Source organism: Cibotium barometz, chromosome 4 (assembly GCF_041138505.1).
Source record: "Cibotium barometz isolate CiBa-2024 chromosome 4, ASM4113850v1, whole genome shotgun sequence".
Lineage (NCBI taxonomy): Eukaryota > Viridiplantae > Streptophyta > Polypodiopsida > Cyatheales > Cibotiaceae > Cibotium > Cibotium barometz.
The window spans coordinates 58815604-58842411 of NC_141049.1; the positions used below are offsets into that span (position 1 = coordinate 58815604).

The 26808-nt window shown below is 47.9% G+C and overlaps 1 protein-coding gene across 3 annotated transcripts in view; it reads right to left on the minus strand.

The window, feature by feature from the left end:
• Positions 1–325: 325 nt before the first annotated feature.
• The window catches only part of LOC147639443 (putative serine protease EDA2), a 198474-nt gene continuing 171991 nt past the window's right edge, over positions 326–26808 (minus strand). For 2 of the 3 annotated variants that reach the window (XM_086791426.1, XM_086791411.1), the window contains 3 exons: positions 20636–20710; positions 19892–19975; positions 326–800 (listed from right to left, as the gene is read on the minus strand). In XM_086791426.1, the coding sequence (XP_086647552.1) occupies positions 679–800; positions 19892–19975; positions 20636–20710 (281 nt within the window). In that variant the 3' untranslated portion in view covers positions 326–678. The remainder of the gene's footprint in view (positions 801–19891; positions 19976–20635; positions 20711–26808) is intronic. The other variant, XM_086791418.1, reaches the window with a different exon arrangement.

Below are 26808 nucleotides of genomic sequence, written 5' to 3' on the forward strand. Positions count from 1 at the left end.
TTTTGCATGTCTTGATTCACCAAACATGCCTAAACCTTGCTATGTTAGAGGTGTGAATTTAAAGAATAGAGGAGGGATTAAGAAAACATTTACTGAGAAGCCGAACGTCTGGCCCCATAAGAGATGGGTTCTACCCAGAAGCATTCTCTTATCAGCTGCTCCACCATGATCCAGACAATAGGCGTGACCAAAGTAAGCTATGACCCTAAAGGTTAGACCATAAAAGATAAAGAAATTCTTAAAACATGGGGCACCTATAAAAAAGGTCAGTACTATACATCAAAAGGCAAGCAAGTCTAGTGTGGATCAACCAGGCTGCCATGGCTTTTACAAGCAACTTGATTTTAAGGTTATGGTTATTAAATGATACTAGAAGCTTGTTAACTGAAGCTTTTTTAATGTGATCCTTGCTGTAATCCTAAATATCACACAACACTCTTGTGCCAGAAAGCACAAGTACTGTGATTCTAGAATTATGATGTTACTGCAAATGTGTGGAATGAAGCTTTCGAAATTCCAAGCACCTTATTTCATCATTTCTTTGCGAAGACACAAAAAACCAGGCTTGATTTGACAACAATACAAACAATGCATCACATTAACTTCATCTAAAAACTTACGCACAGCTTAAAATCTGTATATGCATCGATCATAAGGATCATTGCAATGAGTGCCCGTTTACACCTTACCAAGTGTACTTTCATCACAAACATCTTGCATAAGGCAGCTTTCTATGTGCTTCACGATAGCTTGTCGAGCCTTGTACACTGCATCTGGATTTGTGCATCTGCTTGCATCCCCTGCACAATACAGCATAAAGGTTGCAGTGATGACATAGGGTACTGGCAGTCACTTAAACCTACGTAACAGCATAACCTTAACTCATGATCATATGCTTTTTACATACCATAGCTGTCACGCACTTGGTATGGTTCAAATCTTTGTGATTTATGCAATCAGGTACTAATTTGAATGAGCAAAACTTTTGAACAAGTGTAATCAGGAGAAGAGGCTGGAAAGTTGAGATGGAAGTTCCCAGAGTCAGAGTACTAGTTTGCAACCCAGCCAGTTATGACATGCTCAGAAGGTCTCTCATTACAACCACATGATGGAAACTTCTTATCTCCCCGCCGGATATTGCCTTGTCAGCCAACAAGGAGGACACCTTGCCTGATGGGTACAACCAATGGCCAGGCTCTGCCTCAGCCTCAACCTCGGCAACTGCAACATTGATTTATACACACCTCCAAAGGCAATGGATTCTTTCAACCAAGAGAGCAGCAGTCCCTTCCCTACAGAAACTGTTCCCACTGGACCTCCCTCTTCTTGTGCAAATCGCCTTTCACACCCTACATATGCGGATGATGAAAAAGGTGCCCAGAGGAGACACTGCCTCTCTCCCCATTGCTATTCACAAGCTCAATTTGGCCCCTCCTAGGAATGGCCTCCTTTCTTTCCAGAATAAGCATGCCACTTCTTAAACCTAGCTCTACACGGCTCAAGAGCCTTCAGCCTTCACCCAGGCTGTTTTCATACCTCTGTGGGTCAAGTGGAAATGGAAAATACACTTCCCAGAGTGATTAAGCTCCCCATAAATCTGCAGAGACTTCAGAAGAGAGCTCTACTGTAGAGACCTTGCAAGATCTTATACAAATCTCTTTTTACATGGAGTTCAACAGGCGGTCAGCAGCATGCACCTACCTGCATGGAGGGATAAGATCTCTTCCTCTCTCACAAGCTTTAGAAACGAGAGTTCATTTTAATACCTGGCATTGCTGATGGGATAGAATCTGGCTTTGGAATGGGAAGCAGTTAGGTTACAGGTTCATAACGATTCTCAGCTCATTATCAGGTAGCTAAGAGGTGTTTGCAATTCTTGTCACAATTGGGAGGTTTAATGAGTGGACTATATATCATCTTTTTCTTCTTCTTTCTTTCAAAAAAATATCCTTCCATTAGTTACAAAAAATGCAGCTGAATCGGGTAAGTACATGACCCGCACTCAATCATGGGAGACAAGAAAAATAGCAAGCGATAGCGGAGATCTTCTCGCTGGCTGGCTGCTCTCAGAGGAAGGCTATCTCATACAACGGGGGAGGGGGAATAGCCAAACAGGTGGCATATAATGCCAAGTAACCTCAATGTCTTTGACCATGAGGAAAGGACCACTGTTCCAAATCCACAGAAAAGCCTCTCGGCGCTTCTGCATAAGCTCAGAGCCACCTCCAAGCTTCTCCCACTCACCACAGAGGGTGTGTATGATGTCCATCCATATGCTCATGCTGGACTCAGCGTGTGGCATGGTAGTGTCCTCTATGGCCTCACTGCAGCGAGCATGCCAATGTGCCATGCTACTATACTGTTAATGATCTCCCACCAATGACAGGGGCCTATGGGCCTCCTCCCAACAAGGGCTGCTGATAACGGGGCTGCGATAATCCTATGATGAGAGAGAAGAAGGGTGAGCTCCTTTCCCATCTCCTCATATGCTAGGGCTAGTGCTGCCTCAGAAGCCCCTACAGGCTCCCACCCCCTAGGTGATGGTGCAGGCTAGTGCCTGGTCCAAGGTGAACATGCGGAGGATCCGCAACCAAACTTCTTGTTCCTTGGGACAATCCAAAAGGCAATGCCGTTGTGTCTCCAAAGGGTGTCCACACCTAGAACAAAAAGCTGGCCAGCAGCCGGGTGCCCACTATCAAGCTCCTGTGTGCTATCTGCCACAGGAAAAAAGTAATCTTCCGTGGCCAGAAGCTGTCCCACAACCGCTTCCCAAAAACACAAGGGAAGCCTGTGCAGCTGCCTTGTGTCTGCCAGTGTGCTACCGTCGCTGGCATTCAGACAACTTCTGGCATCTAAATCATGTGGCCCCTACGGACACTGTACTAAAAGAAAGGGATGTCGGGAGCATCCTCAAGGGCGTAGGGATCATGCCACTGCCACTCACCCCAGGATCCCCCCTTAGATGCATCATTGGCCGGCCCTCCCATAACCATAATCTTCAAGATCTCTCTCTGGCCACTTTGGCCAGAGGTGGGTCGACATGCCATCTATGGTCATGAAACCCAATGACTCACCCTCTGTAGAGTGCACCTTCTAAGGTCCTCTGTTGAGGGGGGGGATCCGCTCAATGTGCCATGTGGCCCTATGGAGAAAGTCATGAGGGTGCCTCCATCTGCACCATGGACTATCATTCGGATATCATGTCTAGTAAAAACTCCTACCAACTCAGGAGGAGGCAGATCCTAAACTGGTGCGAGCCAGTCAGAAGGGATAGAGGAGTCAATGCCGAGGGTGAGTCTCTCTGCAACTTGAATTCCAGCTAGGCTCCTCTCCTGAACCTCTAGCTGGAGCCATCTGAAGCTGAGCCACTCTTCGAGAGACAAGGCCGGTCCCCTGCTCACTGCGCCGTATGAAACCTGAGGACGGAATCCAAGCATGTGGCCACAAGGAAGCGTAATCAAGGGGTTCTAAACCCACGGCTGTCCAAGTCTCTCCTTGTCTAGCACCGGGGGAGATTGGTGAAGAGAAAAACGAATGTGGTCCGAGGCTCGGAAGAGGCTAACCGCTATTCAGTCCTCGTAGGCTAGGCTAAGGCCGTGGGTCCACGTGTTTGTGAAGAAACATCTTGGGCTGGGGGACCACAGACTGCCAGTAACTCGAGTGTGGGCAGAGATGCTGGCTATAAGAAAGTCCTTCCAAGGCTCACCACCTAGGAGAAGTCGTCTGATGATCAACTTGCCAAAGAGGACTCTACTCTGAATCGAAGCATCAATAATGCCTACCCTGCCTCTATGAAATACCAAGCTCTTCCATAGCTCCTCAACCCTCCTGCTGCAGATCTCCCGGTCCTAAATCAAGCTCTCTAAGTATGCGGACGCTCTGCTGACTATCCTGTCGCAAGGGTCCTCAAGGTAGAGGATGACAAGCGAATTGTCTGAAAAAGAAGTGCTGGCTAAAATAGCCACCAAAACGCCTCATCCACAAGCCCAACATAGAAACAATCCAAACAAGAGAGGTTGTTGGGGCCTGGCTCCTCGTGTCAGATCTGGAGAATCCCAAAATCCCCAAGCTATGCCCAAACTCTCAGAGATGCCAAGCGTCTAGTCCCCTTACGGTGAAGACAAACTCCTCCAAGCTGCAAGCTCTACACTAGATATGGTATCTTGGCTACCACCTAGACTATCCTCCGCGATTTCCAGTATATTTAACTCGCCCCCCATTACACGAAAAATCAGCATGGGGGAGACCCTGCCAAATCATGCTCATGAAGTTTGCTCGACTTGCCATGGAGTTAGGAATGTAAATGTTCAGACCCACATGCTCCTCTCCAAGCCAGATAATCATCGACTATGCCCTTCCGAGGACTATGGTGCCGATGTCCACCACCGCCAAAGGAAGCTAACTGAGTTACATACTCCGCCCTGGATCCTAGACGGGTGGAAGCTGGGTGACCAAAAATTCTGGCTCCTACCCTTCAAAATCTTCCAGCATTTGCGGGTACGACCAGCTGCCAAGCGATGCCCTTGAAGAAAGAGAATGCCAATAGAACCTCGGAGAACCTACTCTAACCTTGACCACATCTTCACCCTCCATGCCATCATCGAGGAGGACAGAGCATGGCATAAAAGGATTTACTATTCCTTTGTGCATAAACATGTCCCATGCCATGCAATTGGCCAGATACGGGTTTCACCCCACTACTTGAGAGTGGAGACAAGGAGAGGTGAGCACGTCCTCACAGCCGGGGAGCTCATACGGGGACCCAAGGTCGAGAGGATTTGCCGATTATGCCACACACAGGTTGAGATAAAGGAGCATTACATATGTCACTACCCAGTATACAATGAGATCCGCGGAAGGTTTCATTGTCTGTTCCATGAGGAATTTAGCCCACTTTCCAGGATCATTGACATCCCACACTAGGGTTCTTCCTCCTTGATCTCTGCAGACACAAGGACACTTTCTTGAGAGAGCTTGGCCCTAGGCACCCTGACCCTCCCTCGCAAGTCAACCATCAGCAGCTTCTTTACGACCCAGGAAGAGGACACCCATACATTGGATCCCGTGAACCCATCCCACGCTACAGAGACACACCTCACCAGGTGGAATTGCCTCGGATAGGTGCCTCTGCATTCCAGCATGCACGACCCCCCCCCTCCCCCCCCCCCCCCCCCCCCCCCCCCCCCCGGGTGTTGGCCACAATCCCTTCATCAACTTAAAATCTAGGACATGCTCCACGTGATATAGCTGAGGAAGACCTCTCGGGCATACTCATTAGCCCCATGCTTGATATATTTTCGAGAGTGGTATACCACAATTGGGCATTGATGCTCCTCTCGTGTTTCATGTTCCTTGTATTTGTCATATGCACTCTGCACTGTTGTGCATAATGACAAGATGGCTCATCATCACTCAGCCATAGTCAGTCGGTCAGTCAAGTCCCTTAACCCACTTGAAGAGAATCATTCATGCATATAGAAGTCAATCTAGAAGCCTTAGGGTTTGCATTAGGCCATGGTCTGCATTGCATAGCATACCTTCCCTTAGCCTTTATAACCTTTAGCCATAGAATTATAGCCCAATCGGCAGCATTATAAGCATTATATTCAACATTATTAACTCGTTTAGCAAGTCGTGTAGCATTAGTAAACTAGCCAACCAGCCCTATTCTTGCATATAAATACCTAGCGTTGCATTCCAGTATTCATTCATTCAAGCATTCAGCAATCGAGTCATCAAGCGATCAACATCCAGGCTGAAGCACATCATCCCTCTACTTCTTCTTCCTTGCAGAAAATGCAGCACATCTCAGCCTGCATATTCAGCCAGCCATCGCTTGCATAATCAGCATCTCACTGCCATAGGACAGTCCGGAATTCAGCCTCTTCTCTCAGCCACAGATTGCAGTCCTCCTACAGCCAATTGGAAGGGTGCATTGGCGTCGAGATTGGTCATTATTGGTGCTTCTACAGCAGTATGCAGTCAGCCCTACTCTTGGTCTTCTGAAGGTCTTGCGTTTGGCTCATCTACAGTCTTCAAATCAGTCCCGCAGTCATTCTCTTCAAAGAAATAAAGCAAATACTCCTAGCAATAGGAGGGGGCCCTTCAGTGGGTAACTGGGAACCAATACAATGTACAGATCTCTATCTCTCTTTCTCACTGATCTCTCTCTCTCCTCTCCTTAGGCACACAGGCGACTAGATGATCCTCTCCTTGGGCACATAGTCGGGCTGCAGCATACGTGGGTGGTTTTTCTTTGCAAAAGCTGGTCGGCTGGGCACACAGGACAGAAACGATCTTCTCTCTCTCTTTGGCGACACGTCTGGACTGCACGTGGTATGACTTTTTGGTGTGAGAAGGCTGGCGGGCTTGACCTGTGCGCCTGCTCTATGCGCACCCACGTGCACGCCTCTCTGCTGTACTCTGTGCGCAGCCAGTTCTCAGACTTTTTGGTGTGAGAAGGCTGGCGGGCTTGACCTGTGCGCCTCACGGTGTGGAATTGCAACGGAGCCCTTAGAACAGATGCAGGATACTTTGAGGATACTTTCAAACACAGTGATATTACTATGTATACGGAGACCCATCAGTGCACAAACAACAGGCTCCCTAACGTCTGGGGTTATAGATGGGAATCAGTTTTCCGCCCTCAGCCACGCACAGTGGGAGGTACCAGAGGATCTCGAGGAGTGGCAATACTTTACAAGGAGGAGCTTCGTGACAAAATACATGTGGTACATAGAGATGCAGAGGCGAGGTACATGTGGGTCCGAATATTTATATGATGATATCATGAGGTTTGCCACCATGGGCCCGAGATATCAGATTACACGTGAGACAGTTGGGGTTTATCGAGATGCAGTACCCATGGCTTGTTCGCTTTAGACCTGCATAGCCCTCTGGACGAGATCACGAGAGGATTGGCAGGTGTACTACATGCATCCGCCTCATATGCGTTTCCCTGCACTATGATCCCTTCCACCCACCCCCGCAGCACTGCCCCACAGAGCAGTTGGTATGATGATGAGTGTCCTGAGACACGAGCACAGCTACAGCGTGAGATTGCCATTGGGTCTTACACGCATAGACAGGCCAGGATCATCTTTCAGCGCCTTGTGCGGAGGAAGAAACGAGCCTATCTGGCTAAGCTAGAGGAGGAGATCTACCAACTCTTCCTGGAGAAGGACAGCAAGAGGGCATGGAAGATGTTTCACGAGAGACAGCCTGGTGCTCCGATTACTGCACATGAGGCATGGCATACTTATGCTAGAGAGCTATATGATGCACCAGGACAACCCCCCACCCCCCCTCCACTAGGAGCTAGACCCGCTAGCAGCACCTTTTTTACTATGCGCATGGTGCGACAGGCTGGCTTCACGAGAGGATTTACTACCTTGGATCACATACTAACACTTTCGGGCACTTATTGAAGAGGGCAGGGCACAGAAAGAAGAGAAGGATATATTGCTGCTTTCTGGACTTCGCAAAGCCTTCGATACCGTACCACGTGCCAGGCTTATGCACAGATTGCACGACATTGAGGTACCCAAGGATATGCAGTGGGGGATATATGCTTTGTATGAGTCTGTGACAGGCAGAGTCCAAGCTCTAGGCGCACTATCTGATAGGGTGACCAGCATGATAGGGGTGAAGCAGGGAGGCCCGCTATCGCCAACACTCTTTGGACTGTACATTGATGCGGTCTCTAATTATGTAGAAAGATTGGGAGGCCCAAGGGCATGCCTGGCAGGGGTGTTGATACCCATCTTGTTATATGCTGATGATATTGTTCTAATCTCAGACTCTCCGGAGGGATTACAGAGACACCTGGATGCATTACAGGCTTTCTGTGGGGATAGAGATCTGACAGTGAACCTTGGGAAAACCAAGGTTATGGTGTTTAACACCACACAGGCATGGGTGACGAGATCAAAGCCTCAGTTCACTTTCCGAGGGGAGCCGGTAGAGTACGTCAAGTCATATGTCTACTTGGGAGTTACTTTCACAGGACCGCGTTTCTCCCTGAAGGAGGCAGCAGCAGCTAGATTAGCTCGAGGGCATGCAGCCTTGGGGGCACTTGAGAGGCAATGTGCACACATACAGTTTCAGGAGCCACGCACCAAATTGTGGCTATTTGATACACTTGTCACACCGACCCTCCTATACGGAGCTCCAATTTGGGGGCCCAGTATACATCACAGATCTCAGAGAGGGATAGATGAGGGATGGAGGCAAATGGAGAGACCACTGATTATGATGATTGCCCGCATGATTCGGAGCAAATCATCAGTACCACATGAGATTGTTCGGGCTGAGCTGGGTGCCCCACCAGTAGTAACCGAGGCCCTATTCCATGCAGTTACCTTTTTACAGCGGCTATGGGACACAAAGAGGACATGGACTAGCCCCCTTGAGCCCTTGGGCACGAAAATGCATGAGCCATTTTCTACACCTCTCATCGGATGATTTTATCACCCGCCCGGCGTACATGGATGTACACCTATCACATGGGATACGTTGTGCCATTGGACTGATCCGGACCTCATCACACCAGCTGCGGATTGGGACAGGACGATATGTGCATCAAATCTTGGATGACCGCATTTGTCAGCTATGCTACCAGGAGGTAGAGACAGAGGAACACTACATTTGCCTATGTATAGTCTATTATGAGATCCGAGGGAGATATCACTGCCTCTTCCGAGAGGGTTTTGGGCCGTTACGCGGGGTCATGGAGTTTGAGGATCAGAGATGCCTAGGATTGTTTCTACTTGAGCTCAGGAGACACAGAGACCCTCTTGGCAGACAACCGAGCCATGATGTACCTAGACAAAGGACCTTGACAGATTTCTTCGACACCAGCACCAGCAACCCAGCCCACACACCTTCGGATACCTCCTCCATTGGGCCATCAGGGCACTGACCACGCCCCCAGGGAGTCACCACTGATAGAGCAGTTATCTTATGTCGTGCTCGTCGGCCACGCCCACCAGGATCCCGACCACGGCATCCTCACCATCGCCAAATCAGAGCCATTATTGCTCGGCATTGGAGGTGCCTACCTCGCTTCTACGACCTCTCCATTCTCGACAGCCCCATGGCGGAGATACTTGGTCTAAGGAGAGGGCAGCACTTCAACTGATCAGGATACATGGATCTACTTGATATACATTTTTCAGTATTTTCTAGTATTTTCTACTAAGTATCATCTCGGAGTCTTACAGTTCTGTTCTTATAACTGTAGGACAATCAATTTATTGTACTTTTTAGTCTCATTTAGTTGTTCTCTTTGATGAGACACCAACTTCAGATGTACTCACAGTTTTGGTCTCATAGGTCACTATAGCCTCTTAGAGACGTTAATATATCATTTCATTTCTCATCTCTTAAAGGTTGAAGTGATAAAGTGGATTGATAAAGACTCACTAAACTTAGAATACAGAAGGTAGTGTGAGACTTTGTGTGACAGGATCCTTCATCTACGCATAATTCGGTTGCATGTTACATTGGTATTAGATTGAGCTTGTCCACACACACCGCATCCTAGCATGAGAGCATCCTTGGATGGTCAAACTTCGTTCTAGCATGACCACCGACTTCAGCAAAATGTCTACATGAGAGCATCCTTGGAGAAAAACTCTTCCTCCGTGAATAATGGCAACCTGAGACCCACAACACCAGGGGTAGCCCGAAGAAACCTACTCATAGCCTCAGCTACAATGAGGTACAGTAAAGGGGCGAGGGGACAGCCCTACCTCACTGAACGGGAAATCTAAAAACGCTCACGCGCCCCCCACAGGCTAAAAAATCCCCTCTGATCCAGTTTTAGGAAAACCCCATGTGTGCCATAGTGCCCTCCAAAAAATCCCAATCCACTCTGTCATAAGCTTTTTCAAAATCAAGCAAAAGAATGGCAAGAGGCTGCTGACTAGACTTTGCCCACTGTAAGAAATGGTTGTTAGGGTTAGGGTTTTGGAAGGCACACCAACAGGAAGCGTGTGAGAGAGAAAGAGGAACACGTTTGCTCATATATTGATAATGATAAAAAAGAAGTACAATAGCCACATATAAAAGATGTGACCTAAAGTGTGTTCACATGGTCCGGTCATAAACTCTGCCAGGTGGACCAAACCACTTATAAACCTCTATAAGTGAAACTAAGCTAAACTGGGGGAAAAAACCTCCACTAACTGAAGTAAAAAGTGCCTCAGTAACCTACTGATGATCACTAGCACTCCCCTGGGTGCATACACAGCATAAAACCCAACAAACCCCCCTGGAGTGATATGTGATCACTGTACATCATCCACCAAAAGGAAACAAATTCAAAGCAGTGCGGAATGCTTCGAATTTCGGACGTGGTAGTGCCTTGGTGAAGATGTCTGCCACATTCTGATCTATAGGGCAGTAAATCAAATTGATATCACCTGCCTGGAGTCTCTCCCGAACAAAGTGATAGTGAATCTCAATGTGTTTCGTGCGAGCATGAAACACAGGATTCCTGGCCACGGCAATGGCACTCTGACTATCAGTATAGATAGGTGTACGCTCCTCCACTGAAATATCCATATCAGTCATAAGACGACGCAGCCATACACACTCAACGGTAGTAGTGTAGGCTGCTCTGTACTCTGCCTCACAAGACGAAGTGGCCACTGTGGTATGTTTCTTGCTTAGCCAAGAAATACATGAAGAGCCTTGAAAGAAACATTTCCACTAGTGGAATGTTTGGTATCAAAATCAACAGCCCAATCTGAATCGCTGTAAGCATATAGCTGCATGTCACCCCCCTTAGGATAGGGCAATCCAAGAGACAAGGTACCCTGCAAATACCGAAACACACGCTTCACAGCTTGCCAATGTGACAATCGCGGGCTGTGCATGAATCTGCTCAACTGAGATACGGCATATTGAATATCTGGCCGTGTAGTACACAAGTAAATAAGGCACCCAACAGCCTGAGCATATAGTGGCATCAAATAAAGTACTGTCATCTTGTACTGACAGTTTCATCCCAGGCTCCATAGGAGTGCTAATAGGCTTGCAATCCTGAAATTTGAACTTCTCCAGAAGTTTAGCAACATACCGAGATTGCAACAACCCAATGCCTCTGTTATCCTGCACAAACTGTATGCCCAAATAGTAGTGTACGAGCCCCAAATCAGACATGGCAAATGTCTGTTGCAGTATCTCTTTAAAAGCTGCAATTTTGTCATCATTTGATCCCATGAGCAAAAGATCATCTACATAAAGACTGATGACCAACAGATCTTTCTCTTCTTTCTTTACATACAAGGTGACTTCTGATGGACTGTTCACAAAGCCTTGAGTGAGCAGGAAAGCATCTATCTTTGCATACCAAGCTCGTGGAGCTTGTTTCAAACCATACAAGGCCTTTTTCAGCTTGCATACTTTCCCTTCATGACCATGTTCTGCAAAACCTATGGGCTGATGTACATAAACTTCCTCCTCGAGGTCCCCATGTAGGAAAGCAGTCTTGATGTCCAACTGATGAACAACCCAACCACGATGTGCAGCCAATGCAATGACACTCCTAAGTGTCGACATACGGGATGTAGGAGCAAATGTCTCCTCATAATCAATGCCCTTCTTCTGTGCATAGCCCTTTGTAACTAGACGGGATTTGTACCTGTCAATGGATCCATCTGCATGTCTTTTCAACTTAAAGACCCACTTAGTACCAATGGCTTTCTTGCCTTTGGGCAGATCAACCAAATCCCATGTTTGATTCTTTTTAATAGAATCAAGTTCATCCTGCATGGCTTTGTTCCAATGCACATTGTCTTGTGCATCCACAAATGAATCAGGCTCATCATCATCCTATAAACTAGCTGCCATAACCATATTTAAATCCATGATGTGTGCATGCTCATTGGTCCGTGTCTCCCTACGAGTACGGCCAGCAAGAGGAGCATCTAGATGGCTGTCCTGTAATGTCCTCAAATACCATCTAGGTATATGTCTGACTTGTGGAGCCTGTTGCCCCATATTTGGCTCAACTTCTGGCTCAATCTCTTGCTGAATTTCTGCACCACCTTCATGATTAGCTGGCTGCCTTGCACCCTCATGGGTTGGATCACCAACTGTGGAATGAAACTCCATAGGTAGTAGGCCTTCAAACACATCATTTTCAGCCTGATTTGCATCATAACTAGCCATGGATAATTCTGATTTTTCATCAAAAATCACATCCCGACTAGTGAATATCTTCTTGGATAGTGGGTCATATAACCGGTAGCCCTTGCTCTCACGGCTGTACCCAACAAAAATACATTTTGTGGCTTTATCATCCAACTTCCTCCTCAACTCTTTGGGTATGTGTGCATATGCAAGACACCCAAAAGTACGAAAATGTGATAACGAAGGCTTGCGGCCATGCCAAGCCTCAAAAGGAGTAATGGAAACCAATGCCTTTGTGGGACATCGATTCAAAATATGACAAGCACACATAACAGCTTCCACCCAAAAGACATGTGGTAGCTTCTTTGCCTTTAACATACATCTGGCCATCTCCATGAGTGACCGATTCTTCCTTTCTGCAACCCCATTTTGCTGTGGAGTATAAGGAGTAGTATACTGATGCTTGATACCTCTACTCTCAAGAAAGGAATTCAACATGAGTGACACGAATTCAACATGTGTGACCCCCCTCGGTCAGAACAGAGGGTCTTAACCTTGCATCATGACTCTGTTTCAGCAAGTGCTACAGAGGCCAAAAATGCATCATATACCTGTGATTTCCGTGTCAACGGATAGACCCAACATATACGAGAGAAGTCATCAATAAATGTAGCAAAATAGAAGCAACCTCCTAATGACTTCGTCTGCATGGGACCATAAAGATTGCTGTGTATAAGCTGCAACTTTGCAGTTGTTCGTAGAGCCTGATCATGTGGAAACGAAAACCGATGCATTTTTCCCAAAATACATCCTTCACATATGTGATCTGGAGGCTTCTCCATAAGAGGTAGGTCTGTCAACATGTTATGTCGCTGCATAAGCATAAGACTACCAAAATTTACATGCCCCATGCGAGCATGCCATAACTCCGCATCAACCATAGTTGGAGTAAGAGTGAATGCATGATAAGCAGACTGATCCACTGGCCGAAATGCATCCAACTGATAGAGTCCATGACATAATGTACCAGTAAGCATCAAGGTCAAAGCATTAGCTTTCTCTCTGACCATGCATTTGTCATCATCAAAGTTGACTTGCATACGACACTGTGCTAAAGAAGAAATGGATAACAGATTCTTCTTTATCCCCGGTACATTAAAGGCATCTGTAAGGCGAAGAATAGAGCCATCAATGGCTGTGAGCTGAATCTCCCCAATGCCACAAACTGGATATGAAGCATTATTGGCACACTGAACAGACTTGCCAACAGGGGCAGGGCATACATTACAAAACAAATCCCTGCGAGATGTAATATGCTTTGAAGCACCACTATCAAAATACCAAGTACATGCATGCTCAGTCACACTGAGTGCCTGTGAAGACCAAGAGGCATCATAACTGCATGTGTAGAAACAGTAATCCATGTCTACAACAAAGGAAGCAATCTCCAGAGGAGCTTTAGAGGCATCGTTTATAGACATCCTAGACTCCTTCTCCTTCTCTTTGGCAATCCTCTTCCTACACTCTGTGATGTAGTGACCTGGCTTCTTACAGTAATGGCATTTGCCTTTCTTCTTGGGCTGTCCATCACCTTTCTTGGTATCCTGAGATGAACCACCATCACCTGAATTCTGATTTGAACTCTTTGGCTGAAACTTGCCTTTCCCTTTTTGACCTGTCACAAATGCTTGTTCAGCACTTGTGTTCATGTTCATGTTCTTCCTGATTTGCTCTTCCTGTAACAAGAGAGCAACAAGTTCCTGATACTTTAGGGGCTCAATAGCATTCCTCATGCTAAGGTTCAAAGAGGTATGAAAAAAAGTAGGATCTTGGCAAAGAGTTTAAGATGGTGGATACAAGCTGTGTCTCAGGAATAATCTCATCCACATTGATGAGTTGCTCTCTCAAATCCTGCAGCTTGTTCAAGTGGCTAGACTTATCATCTCCTTCATGCATCTTCTGGTTTTCCAGCTCTCTTTTCAAAAATGAGATCCGTACCTCATTACGAGCAGCATACATTTGCTACAAAGTCACCCATGCATTCCGTGAAGAGCCAGCTGAACGAATATGAGGTATAATAGACCTCTGTACTGACAATGCAATAAGTGATAAGGCTTGTGCATCTTTGGCATCCCATGTCTTCTGGGCATTTGTTTTTTGAACAGGCTGTGGCTGAACCGGTGCCTGTGCCTGTTGTCCTCTTCCACGAGCACCCCCTTGAGGAGGAGTCTCTGGAGCCAATGGACCGGGACGTGGTTCATCACCACTAACAAAATCCCAAAGACCTTTTGCCACGAGCACATTTCTCAGCATGAAACTCCACAAGGAGTAATTCATGCCATCCAGCTTGTCTTCCTTAGACAAGTACGTGAACACAGCACTCTGCTGTTGATTTGCCATTATGCCAGTGCACAATGTTGTACCTGTGTATCAAAAAACCCAAAAACAACAACCTTGAAAGTAACTGTACTCCACTGAGTACAACTGACCCAAATATGCTTGCACTCTCAATCCTCTGATGTGCAAAACAATGCACCATTGACTGAGTAGAGCAACAAAAGTGGCTCACACAGTGCCAAAATACCCAAAAATGCCCAAAATTTCTGCACCCAAAGCCTTGCAAAAGCCTATAGAGGTTTCTTTGCAAGAAAACCTCCCTGTATCTGCCAGAAAAACTTTCACAGAGAAAACGCCCAAATTTCAAAACATGTAAAGCTTTAAATTGTACCCATGTGATTTTGCAGGTACTGGTCGGCTGTAGGCTGTATGGAACAGTTGTCCGGAGCAGTGTACGGAGGAGAAGCGGCGACTGTATAGCTGTAGGTATACGCAGCAAGTGCTGTACAGAGCAGACTCGTCGGAATAGCTGTACGGAACAGCTGTACGGAACAGCCGGCGCCTGTATGGACAGATAGCAGGCCTGTACGGCCTGTACGGCTGTCTGTGCAGGACTGTACGTGGGCTGGAGTGGCTGCAGCTGATGGCGAGGGCCTGTACGGGCAACTGATGGCGAGCTGTACGGACAGGGCAGGCGAACCTGCTCTGATACCAAAATGTAGGAAATGGTTGTTAGGGTTAGGGTTTTGGAAGGCACACCAACAGGAAGCATGTGAGAGAGAGAGAGAAACACGTTTGCTCATATATTGATAATGATAAGAAAGAAGTACAATAGCCACATATAAAAGATGTGACCTAAAGTGTGTTCACATGGTCCGGCCATAAACTATGCCAGGTGGACCAAACCACTTATAAACCTCTATAAGTGAAACTAAGCTAAACTGGGGAAAAAACCTCCACTAACTGAAGTAAAAAGTGCCCCAGTAACCTACTGATGATCACAAGCACTCCCCTGGGTGCATACACAGCATAAAACCCAACACCCACTCGACAGCTTCCCAGAAAGAAAAGATGTTATCAAATATACTCCTTCCTTGGAGGAACCCATTATGGGTATCATGGATAGTCCTTTGGAGAATCGGCTGCAACCTTATACTCAAGGCTTAGGGCACACAAGTTTACATAGGGGATGATCTCAACCAGCACGAAGCAATGGTGACAGTTCATAGAATCACAAGTGGGCGGTGTACAAAAAAAGGTCGGATCCTTATCACTCAACGTCGCCCCAAATAGGAGCACGAGGTCTGCCCCCACCTCGAGATCCCCGCCCCACCACCTCCACCTTCTTCACAAAGGGTATGGTCTTAAGGCCATTCTAGACTATGTAATGGGCCTGCCCACAATCACGACAGTCTCACTACCGAGTACATTTCACATGCCGATAATACCCTAGTGCCCCCACTAGCCCACATGGTCAATAGTGCCTCTTCTAGCCTACATGCTCGATAGAGCCCATTTGTGAAAGATTTATACCACACACCATCACCACCATCCGCTGGAGATTCACTTGATCCTAAAAACTACAGGACGATCATGATTACCCACACATAGGCAAAACTCCATGGATTGGCGCTGGAGGCGAATCTCAGTTCAATTGCAGACAAGGATGCAAAGCTCAGGACAGGCAGGCTTTCTGAGGAGCTACTCTACGCTTGACCACATCTTCACGCTCAATGCTACCAACGAGGAGGGCAGTGTGCACGATTTACTGGTGCTTTGTGAATTTTTGCAAAGGTTTTGAAACTATACCCCAAGCCCGCCTCCTACATCGTCTACAAGAGAAAAAAGTCACATTTGACATAGTTTAGAGCATCATTTCCCTCTATGAGTCTATCATCGGACAAGTGAGAGCCCTAGGAGGTATGTCGCAAGAGATTTCCAGCACTATTCGGGTGAAACATGGCTGTCCCCTATCATTCACTCTTTTTGGCCTTTACATGGATGCAATCTGGGCTGTTTCCACATTGCCAAGCATACTAATCCCCCTACTACTCTATGCAGATGACATCATCCTCCTTTCATATTGAGTCGAGGGGGCTTCACACACATTTGGATGCCTTACAAGAATTTTGCACACATGCAATGGTCATCAACACTTCCCGCCCCTTCACATCAGATTGAGTTTCACATATAGAGGGGATCTTTTTGGAGATTGAAGCTCCAAAATCTAGTCTCTATCGACTGCCCTTCAGGGATTAGCCCTGGGATGAGCCTGTCCATGTGCATGCACATGACAGCTACAGCCCCGATGGTAGTGGATGCACTCTTCCAGACAGTCACATACATCCATCGCATCAGTCACATGCATCCCCACAGGTACCCGAATTTTGCACCGGAGTTCTCCAGATAGCTACCACTCGTGACTCGAGGGCCACCCTGGAGTATGGTATGCATGAGTTTCCACTTGATTCTCAATATATGGCTCCGCATGGACCACCTCCCACCCGTTCAATACAATTTGGACTCCCCTTTTCTATAGCTCTCCCATGAGAACACCAACCAGATTATCCTGTTAGCTCTTCTCAGCCTCTACACCCACTGCACATGGATCACACCTTCAGAGCTCCCACCAAAGATGCAGACTTAATAGAAGTCTCTTTTCCGCAAAGGGGAAAAAAAAAAAACACATGTTGGCTCTAATGATCCATCTTAACCTAGTGGCAATGAAGGATATTTTCCTCCAACAAGAGGAGGAAACTGGAAGTCTCAAAAGGACCTTCAAAAACACGCGCAAGAAATTATTGCAACATCACGTAGGGCTATACGGACATTGGAGCACGGGAACCTCCAGAAGGAGTTTACCGAGCTCAAGGCCCTCCATTACAAAGAATCCAACGAAAAATGGGGAAATATCAGCACACAGCCTTGGCCTTCGGGGTACAAGACCTCAAAGATGCCACTGTAAAGCTTCAAAAAGACCTTGAACAAGCCATGATAAAAAATGTAGGCCTCAAGAAGGATATTGAAGCAACTAATCGATGGGTAGAAGTTGCTAAGGCATAAAAACTACCTCCCAATGGGTGGAAGTGGCTAGTAAACAACGCCCAAATGCAGTCCAAAATGCCTTCATCGAAGCAACATTGGAAAAAGGAAAAATGTTGACAATCTCATGCATTCGATGAACGAGTGATCGGGCTTCCTGTAGGAGCTTCCCCCCAACGAGCAATGTTCCAACTGGAGAATCCTACCTGGACCATCCTCGACCATCCAACTGGGTCATCTTGGACATTCCTGGCTGGACCATTTAGCGGCCCAAACAACAAATCTCCAAAGAATCTCCAAGAAGCGAACCAACGGATGGATGGGAGGTGCACGCACTAGGAGACACCACACTGTCACACTAATTGGCATCTTCCAAAGATAGGAGATACTCACCGATGGCATCCTTAGAAGTCACATCAATGGAATCCTTAGGGATCCTACTTTATATACATCTTTTCAGCTCAGTACACTCTGTGATTGTCATCTCGTCTTGTTCATTGAATCCTCTAGTCATTGTGTCGTTCCGTCCTGTGTATTGTCCATCTCACTGTGAACACTGTTGGGTGTGCACAGTGCAGTGAAGGGCATGTAATAGCGTCTTGGAAGTCATACAAACGATATTTAGAATATCCCTGTGCATTGTTCTATGCTTACATTCAAGTCTGTTTTGAGTGTTACATTGTGTTGTGAATGTTGACAACTCCCACACATTGTCCAAAGGAGTACCACCGCTTTAGTGTGCCAGGCAACCAACCCTTCTACAGGCACACTAGAATTTGGCATGCCCGGTGGGACTCTCGAAACTTGCAGTCCTATTAGCTCACCATGTGTTCTCTTATCCTTGTGTCCTCTTGTCTTTGTGTCCTCTGTATGCCCAATACACGCTCCATGCTAGCCCCGTCAGCCCAGTCAAGACTCCCCTCAATACGCTGCTATAGCTGGAAGAGGTTCAATTACGTACCTCTTGGGGATCCCCTTCCACCCTTCCTCATGGCTGCCAATCTTGGTAATCCCACCTTTGGTAACAATGCTCGAGACCCAGCCAACCCTCTTGGCCCAAAACCCCTTTCCACAGTTCTGTGGCTGGGTAAATGTCAAGCTTTCCACCTTCAAAGGATCCATCGCTGAAGATGTAGATGACCCATCCACGGCAGTTCATTTCTATGTGCATGAGCTGAGGTCTCGAGCGGGAGAACGCCTTCTTGGTACTTTTACCATCCACTCTGAAAGCTCTACAGACAACCCAGCAGAAGATTCGGGAGAATCGGCCAACACCAACCACCTTGTTGGAGTTCCCCGAGCTAGCCTCCCACAGATGGCTTTGGTAAGACTTGCATAGGGAGAAGGATCATTTTTTATACAGAGACTCGTCAAAGCCCAGAAGGGTGATGTATGGGAGTGAGCATATAGAAGGCCGGCACACACTAGGAAGGGGGGAAGGAGGAGGGGAGGGGGGGGGGGAGTGTTGGGGGTTTTGGGGGTTTGGGTCATGCTTGCCTCCACCGTGGTCATAGGGGATGAGGAAGTCCATGCGTTAAGCCAGGCCCGGATTCAGTACTTTGTGCAATTCAGTATGCTATTTCCCACCCAATACAGCAGCCGATACACGAGATTCAATGCAGCATGGACAGTGGCAACCACAGCTGGAAGTTGATTGTCTAGGAGAGGCTGCAGAGAGCCTTGGTATCCGTACCACCACCTCACTGTGGGCAGCACTCAGCATTGCAGTAGAATTTTCCTTAAGCGCATTCACACTTATCAGTCCCTGACTTTCAGCCCCTTGGGCAACCACGGAAGAGTCTGTCCCATGGTGGGCTTAGTGATTTGTCATTTGAGGTTGGGGATAACCACACCGGTTTCCTCAACATTCATGACCTTAATTAAGTATGAAACCATACCCGCTTCTGGATCCAGGTTTGGCAGGGCCTCTTTATGGTGGATGCTTTGTGTACGGGTGAAAAATCCAACAATTTGCAAATGCAGTCAGGACAGGCAGGGAGGCAGTGCAGCCACAACTATTTCAGAAAGGACGTGCAACCCTCGAAAAGAGATTAATCCCATCATAGGCAGGATACCTGGTAGCTAGCCAAGTTCCAGTCTAAGTCCCTTCGTAAAGTCTCAATCTATATACCTCTGGGAGGGTCCTGAGAAGTTAACCATCTTCATACAGCCGTAGCATAAAAATCATTCACCAAGATATGCTAATAAGTTTTTCAATGGTAAAAAAAAGCTGTCAACATTTAGAAGATACCAGTAGTTACTCTTAGCGTCTTGATTCTTATTCCAATCACAGCAATCAGCCCTCCTTTGTCATCCTCAATATGAATATACAGGATTGTGCAAGCCTTATAAGACACAATACAGAAAGTATTACCTTCATGCTGAAGAGGTGATTGTGGGCAACCTCGAAGATCACTTCCATGGCCACAATTATGACAAGTTATAAGCCATGTTGGCTCTGCAAGAACCCACGTTTACCAGAGTTATGTTTATAATTTTCCAAGATCCATATGAGTGTTGCTCAGAGTACATGATTCTAAAACCAATGCGGCTAGGTTCGGTGTTTTCAATATACTAGACTTATCTATGATGGAGTAAATCAAACACGTGTGCATAGGGTAAAGCCCACCAGGACTGAGAACCTGAAGAGTTCTTTCCCACAACCCATAGAGATTATTTGCACGTTCACCTAATAAAATTAAACTCATCGTGACTGTTTTGAACTTCTTACATGTGGTGTTGCTTTCTTGTCATTAAAAGCCTCGATCAAAAAACTGTTGGTATACACAGGATCAGAGCTCATGCTATGGTGGGTGGAAGATATCCATGATGTGAGTGTAGGAGCAGATCTTGTGCAAAGAGAGATGGAGATGGAGGTTCAAGCCATGGAGATGGTGCTTACAGAAAGATCTGGTAGCCAACAATTATCTTATGTTCTATTAATAAGAGGGTGTTTCACACCTAAAGTGTACACACACCACTGGACACTTTCTAGACTCCAAAATATCCAACAAAAACGATCTCCTTTCTAACATCTTTCACTATTCCTTCTTTATTTGACAGTACCTTATCATCTAAAACTTCCTTGAAAATGTACAATATAGAAGAAGAGAATTACCACCAAGTGAAGATGTCTGCTTGGAAGCATGTCTCCAAGGATCTTGAGACCCATTTGTGAAAAAAATCTTAGAACCTACACAAAGAAATGAGCTACTGTCTCTCACAATACAACATCCCCCCCCCCCACACACACACACACAAAAAAAAACAAAAAAAAAACCCCCTTTTTTTTGCATTCAAAACCTTCTAACGTATAGAGTTTTCCTTTGAATATCAACAATTTTGAGCTTGTAATTTAAAGTAGTCAATTGATTGTTTTGTTTTTCTCTTAACATGTCTTTATGCCAGTGCACATGATACATACTCTAATTGTATTAACTTCTTGTCTTAAACCCTTGTGGTCTTATGGGCGTTATTATCATATTATTTTCTTTTTTATGAGGGCCTATAATCGGACTTGATAACCCACACTCTGAGTGTGTGAGAAAGACTTGTGTGAGGAATAATTTCATCTTAATCTTAGTGAACAGGAGAGAGGCAGCTCACGACTGTGTGAGGAGGAAGAATAGAGTTAGCTTCCAGGCAGCACTCACGGCATCTGCAAAAACTTCTCTCACCGGGGGTTTCAAGAGCTCCTGTTTGGAAGAGAAAAAAAGTTCATGCAGCATAAGCTGGGCAGCGTGTACTTGCAAGCGGAAGACTCTGATGTCTGCAACTCATAGTGGTATCTTCTCTGTGTGAACTGTGGCTTCTTCAACGTAAGCTCCTTGCAACTACTTTGCAAGTAATAAACACTGAGGAGGACAGCTGGAGCTCCCCCCCACAAGCCCCCCCTCCCCCCTTCTTCGCAAAGCTGCACGCTCCCTGCCCATGCCCCCTTCGTCACTGTTCCCACAGCGCCACCCTCCCTCATCACCTCTGCGTTCTGACCACTCCAGCATCTACTTTTCCCCTTCCGTCACCTAGCTGCTGCCCCCACCCTGCGCACCAAACACCCTCACCCGTTCCCCCCATCCTCGCCTTATTCCGCATCCTCTCTTTCCCTCCTCTTCATGCCACTCGCAGTGTTTAGCGCTCTTGGTCCGCTTGCCCCTACCTCCACCCTAACCTTCCCTTCCATCGATCGTCCCCGTCTTTTCTGCACAGGTATTGCGCCCAGGTCTCCTTTCGGCACGAGTCGGTTTCTCTGGTCCTTAGAGGACTCCATGGCAGCCGCTCTGTTATCCCGACTGAGGCGCCCCTTGTCTTTTTTCCAAAGTGGACCTTCATCTCTTGGCTTGTACAGTTGCCTCCCTCCAGCCCTCTTCCCTAGTTTGCAAGATCGTATGAAGCCTCCCCTTGCACGGACAGATTCGGGATTTGCTCCAGGCAGCCGTTACTGGTGAGCCAGGCAAAATCACCGATATCCATTTTCTTGAGCTTGGCTACTCTCAAGTGGAGTTCAACTCAACCACAGCAGCAGATAGAGTGATGCAGCCTCATTGCGATATAGCGCTCCGGCACTCTTTGCTAGATAGCACCACGGCTTCTACCCTGCATCGGACCCCCTTGCAGGTCTTTACGGCTTCCCAATTATACCGTATGCTTCCCCGGCCTCAGGAAGGAGTACCACCCTCTGCTCAGCTCAATTGGACAGATGTTCAGGCAGGTTCTAGCGAAGCGAGAAGATTTTGCTAGTAGGCTGCAGCCACACTTTTGGTCGCCCACTTTTGTTCCAGAGGAGAACCAAGGGGGGTGTTTGCATCTCAGTTAGTGAGCAGTCACTCCCTTCAATTCTGGACCCAAGCACCATGGTTCAGGGGAAAGCTCAATGGGTGACTATCACGATTGCAGAGGACCCGGTGGCCTCAATATCTGTGCACCCAATAAGGCAGCGTCGGGGCAAATGAATTTATGGATTCAGATGTGGCAGGAGCTCCCTCAGGCCGATTTTTGGTGCATGAGAGGGGACTTCAACATGCTAGAGGACCTGGTGGACAAAAGGGTGGAGGGTCAAACATTCTCTCGGGCGGCTGAGTACTCCACCTAGGAGGAGTTGATCCTCACCATGGATAAGATCCCTCGCCCCCCTCTACGTGTCATGGCTGAATGATCACCCTCCATGCCACCTTGGCCCTGGCAGGCCTCCTGTCACTACCGGCCCATAAGAAGTTCTGGATCAACTGTTGTACCTCGCCAATACATGTTCAAGAGAAGGCCCAGCACGAAGTGATACACCACATGGTGGCAAGAAGAACCACCACCACTCTACCTGCTAGGGAGAGCCCCACAGAACTCCAGTATAAGAGCTTCTTCCGAATACTTAGAAGAAGAGGGGTGAGCTGCTCCTCAGGAGAGATATCAATGCCCACCTGGCATCCAAGATAGCGAATAGGAGTGCCCCTCAGGATCCACTGGAAAGCCTCAACTAGGCACCAAGTAGGGGCAAGTGCTCAACCTACCCAAAAACCACACGACTTGTGCCAGTTGATCTGTGCTCCTGATGCACGACAAAAGATCTCAATCACCTCCGCGAATCTTTGGAGATTCCCCACATCCCCTAGTGGTAAGTTGTTGTGTCATCTGCAAACTCAAGCAAAGCAGCTCCTCCCGAGTGCGGAAGGGGAGAGACAATCCCTAAGCCCGGTCTCCTGGGCTGAGAGAAAACTACTCATGGCCTCGGTGACAAATAGGAAGAGGTAAGGTGCCAGAGGAGAGCCTTGCCCTAACGATTGGGAAAGGGGGAATCTGTCACTACAGGCTCCCTGAATGAGAACCTGGCTATGCAAGCCTAAGTAGTGTCCTGACATCCCATGAATCCACTCCACAGGGAATCCCATCCGGCTCATCGTGCCCTCCAGAAAGCTACAATCAACCCTATCATAGGATTTCTCAAAGTCTAGGAGAAGCACTATGACATCCTACTGCCGCATCCAAGCCGAAGCTGTCGCCTCCCAAAAGGTGAAGATGTTGTCCAGAATGCTCCGATCCTAAACAAAGCCTGTTTGAGTGTCATGAATCAAGTTGGGGAGGAAAGGCTGAAGGCGCCTGCTGACGGCCTTGGCGAATATTTTATAGGCTGAGAGCCTCTCTGGCATGGCACTTGTTAGCATAATCTCATTGAAGGCAGCACGAACACCACCTTCCATGAGGTCCCAGTGACAAAGAAAGAAACAGACTGGAACCCCGTCTGCCCCCGAGCATTTGCCCCTGGGAAGTGCCGTCAATGCCTCCGCCACCTCTTGAGTAGTAAATGGAGTCAATAAGAAGGACCGAAGAGAGGGGGGAACCACCTCTCTCGTGTGCCGCTAGACTCTCTCGTGCAAGTCCATCACCTGTGTGGGGATAACGGGGCACCAATGAGGAGATCGAAAAACATATGTGGCGATGGTTCTCACATGGGGGGGATCAGAAACAATAGCTCCATCCTAGCCACGCAATCTGCGAATGCCGTCTCTCCTCCTGTGGGAGCTGGCTATCTCAAAGAAATCCCCTATGACTCTTATCGCCAGCTTGGGTCCAGAAGGAAGCTCTGGCATGGTACCTATACTCCACCCTCCTCTCCTCGATGGATCTAATATGTGCGAGGGTGGCGGCTATCTGACTCTTAATCCATGGGCTATCTGGGGAACTCCCCTGAAGCCGTTGTAAAGAAGCCATACCCCTCCTCAGACTCCTCTCCTGCTCCCGAAATACCTCCAATCTGCTCTAGGCTGCCGCCTGTAAGAAACTTTTTTTTTATATCCCCCAGGCGCACATCCAATGTGCACGCAACAGAGCCTGAAATAAACTCCATTCCCGCTCATATCTGCTCTATCCTACTTTATATCTCAGGGTCCTGAATGAGGCTGTCCAGAATCCTAGAGCTCGCATGCTTGTCCTGCCTCCAGGGGTCCTCAATCATGCCCCCACGGCCGCAAGCCCACTCATCAACATAAAACCTGTCTAGTCTGGAGGGGTTGGGGCCAGTACTCCTATCTGATCGCGAAAGTACTCTTGCTCCTGAGAATGTGGCCGTGCCTCCTCCAAGTTTCTCCTATGTTGCCACTATCATGTTAGAGTCTCCACCCATGCACCAATAGTCTGCCTAGGGAAGGGCCTACCAAACTGTGCTCCAAAAGAGGGCTCTACCTACAGCAACGTTCGGCGCATGAACATTGACGAAGCCAACAAAATCCTCTCCAATCAAAACGGTTACCCACTGTACTCGCCCACGAACTATGACTCCTGAGCCTATCGTCACTACCGGCAAAAGCTGTTCACTGACAGAAATACAAACTCCTTCCTGCGTCCCTGACGAGCCAAAGGATGGAGACCAGAAAGTATGACTCCTGCTTGGTAAAATCTTCCCGCATCAGCAGGTGCGCCCCTCAAAAAGGTGATGCTCCTAGAGAAAAAGAATGTCAATAGGTCTCCCAACTATAGCTCTCTGAAGCTCTCCTCTGAGGACGCCTCGCCTTTGAAAGCACTGAGGCCCCCCTAAACCCTGAATGTTCTATGAGACTACCCACATATCAATCTCTATGAGAGGTGCAACTAGCAGAACTGCCCACATCTCGAAGAGTCTTGGGCGAGGGTTTAGACGGGGAATAATCACAATCCGTCTTGGGGCGATGGCACGAAAAGTGGACGCGGATCCTGTCGTCCATGTCAAGCCACTCTGTCCGAACGCGAGAGTATGAAGGACCTGTAAGAAGGGGGGAGAGGTACTGCGACTGAAATATGCATGCCACCATCTACCCGTCTTGGTCTCTGTGGCCTGATCCTCCAAGCTCCATCCTCGCCAGTGGCCATAGGTGGGTAAGTATATCGGTGATGCGTAGGTCATGAAGATGGTGGGAGAGCTAAATTGCCTGTCCCTGGATGGCGGTAGTCACTGACTCCGAATCCCAGTCCTTCCCTAGGGCTGCACTCAAGGGGAAAGAGAAGATCATCGCACCATTTTCTAGCGTAGAGGGTCTAGAGTGGTGAAGAACCACACATATCCGATATCCGGAAGAAACTATAAAACACAGGCTGCCCCAAGGTTCTGGGGGGCCCGCCTGGGGAATCTGGCAGGAGAGCCCTCACCGGAGAAGCGGCAATGGTGATCTCTACTGGCTTAGAAAAACGGTAAACCAAGCGCTGTCGTGCCATGGCACGTCTATGGTGTCAAACCATGCATGTGAGGCCATTAAATATAAATCTAGATGCATGGGATTAAGTGCCATGACTTGAGTCATTTTTTTTTTTCCGAGAAAAGATCCTTTCATTAGTTATGTAAAAAACGCCCGAAGGGCTACAAAAGAGATCTCTCCTGCTCCTAACAGAGAGAAGAGCAGTGAATACATCATGGCAGCCCGGGAGACTCTCCCTAGGTGCTGCAAAATACAAGCATCAGTCTAAAGGACTGAGCGGCTAAATCATACAATGGGGGGGGGAAAGAGCCAAACAGGTGGCCTGTAGTGCCAACGGGGGGATCCCGTGTGTAGGGTGTAGAACGGGCCGCAGCGCCAAGTGGTATGAAAGGCCTGGCGCCGTAAGATCGCCTCATCCGAGTCTCCCCGGATGCGGTCGTACTGTCCTCGCAGGGTGTGGATCAACTCCTGCCAAATCCCCCGAACAGTCTCTGCTGGTGGCTCTAATCTCCCCTCAAAGGCCGTAAAGCACCGGGCCCTCCAGGTGAACCAGATGGTGAGGCTGCTGAGGAGCTCCCATCGTAAATCCCTCTCCTGTGTCCAGCTGGCGGACGAGAAATCCGGTGCCGGAACCAGGCGAGGCTGGCCCCTAATAAATCTGATGGCCTGACTGCCCTGCTCCATCTCATCGCCCATAGCAGGCCCTGATGAAGTCGACCAAGCAGCGGCACCCCACGTAAACATACCCTCTGGAGAGAGGGGGGCCAGAATACGCAGCATCCGCAGCCAAATCTGCTGTGCCTGAGGGCAGTCCCAAAGGCAGTGTCTCTGTGTCTCCATAGGGTGGCCGCATCGGACGCAGGCCGCCGGAAGACCGCTGTAAACAAGCCAAGTGCCAACTGCTGAGCCCCTGTGGGCGACCAGCCACTGAAAAACCGAGATCCTGCGGGCCTGTCGACTAGCCCAGAGCCGAGCCCAGAAATCTTCCAGGAACTCCTGTGATAGTCCCTGCAATCGCCAATGCCCCGCTGCCGCTGGAGAAACCGTCCTCCTCGCCGTCAAAATATGCCGTCCCAGCCGAACAGTATACTGGAAAAATGTGATCTCTGTGGCCTCAAGGGATGCATAAGGATCA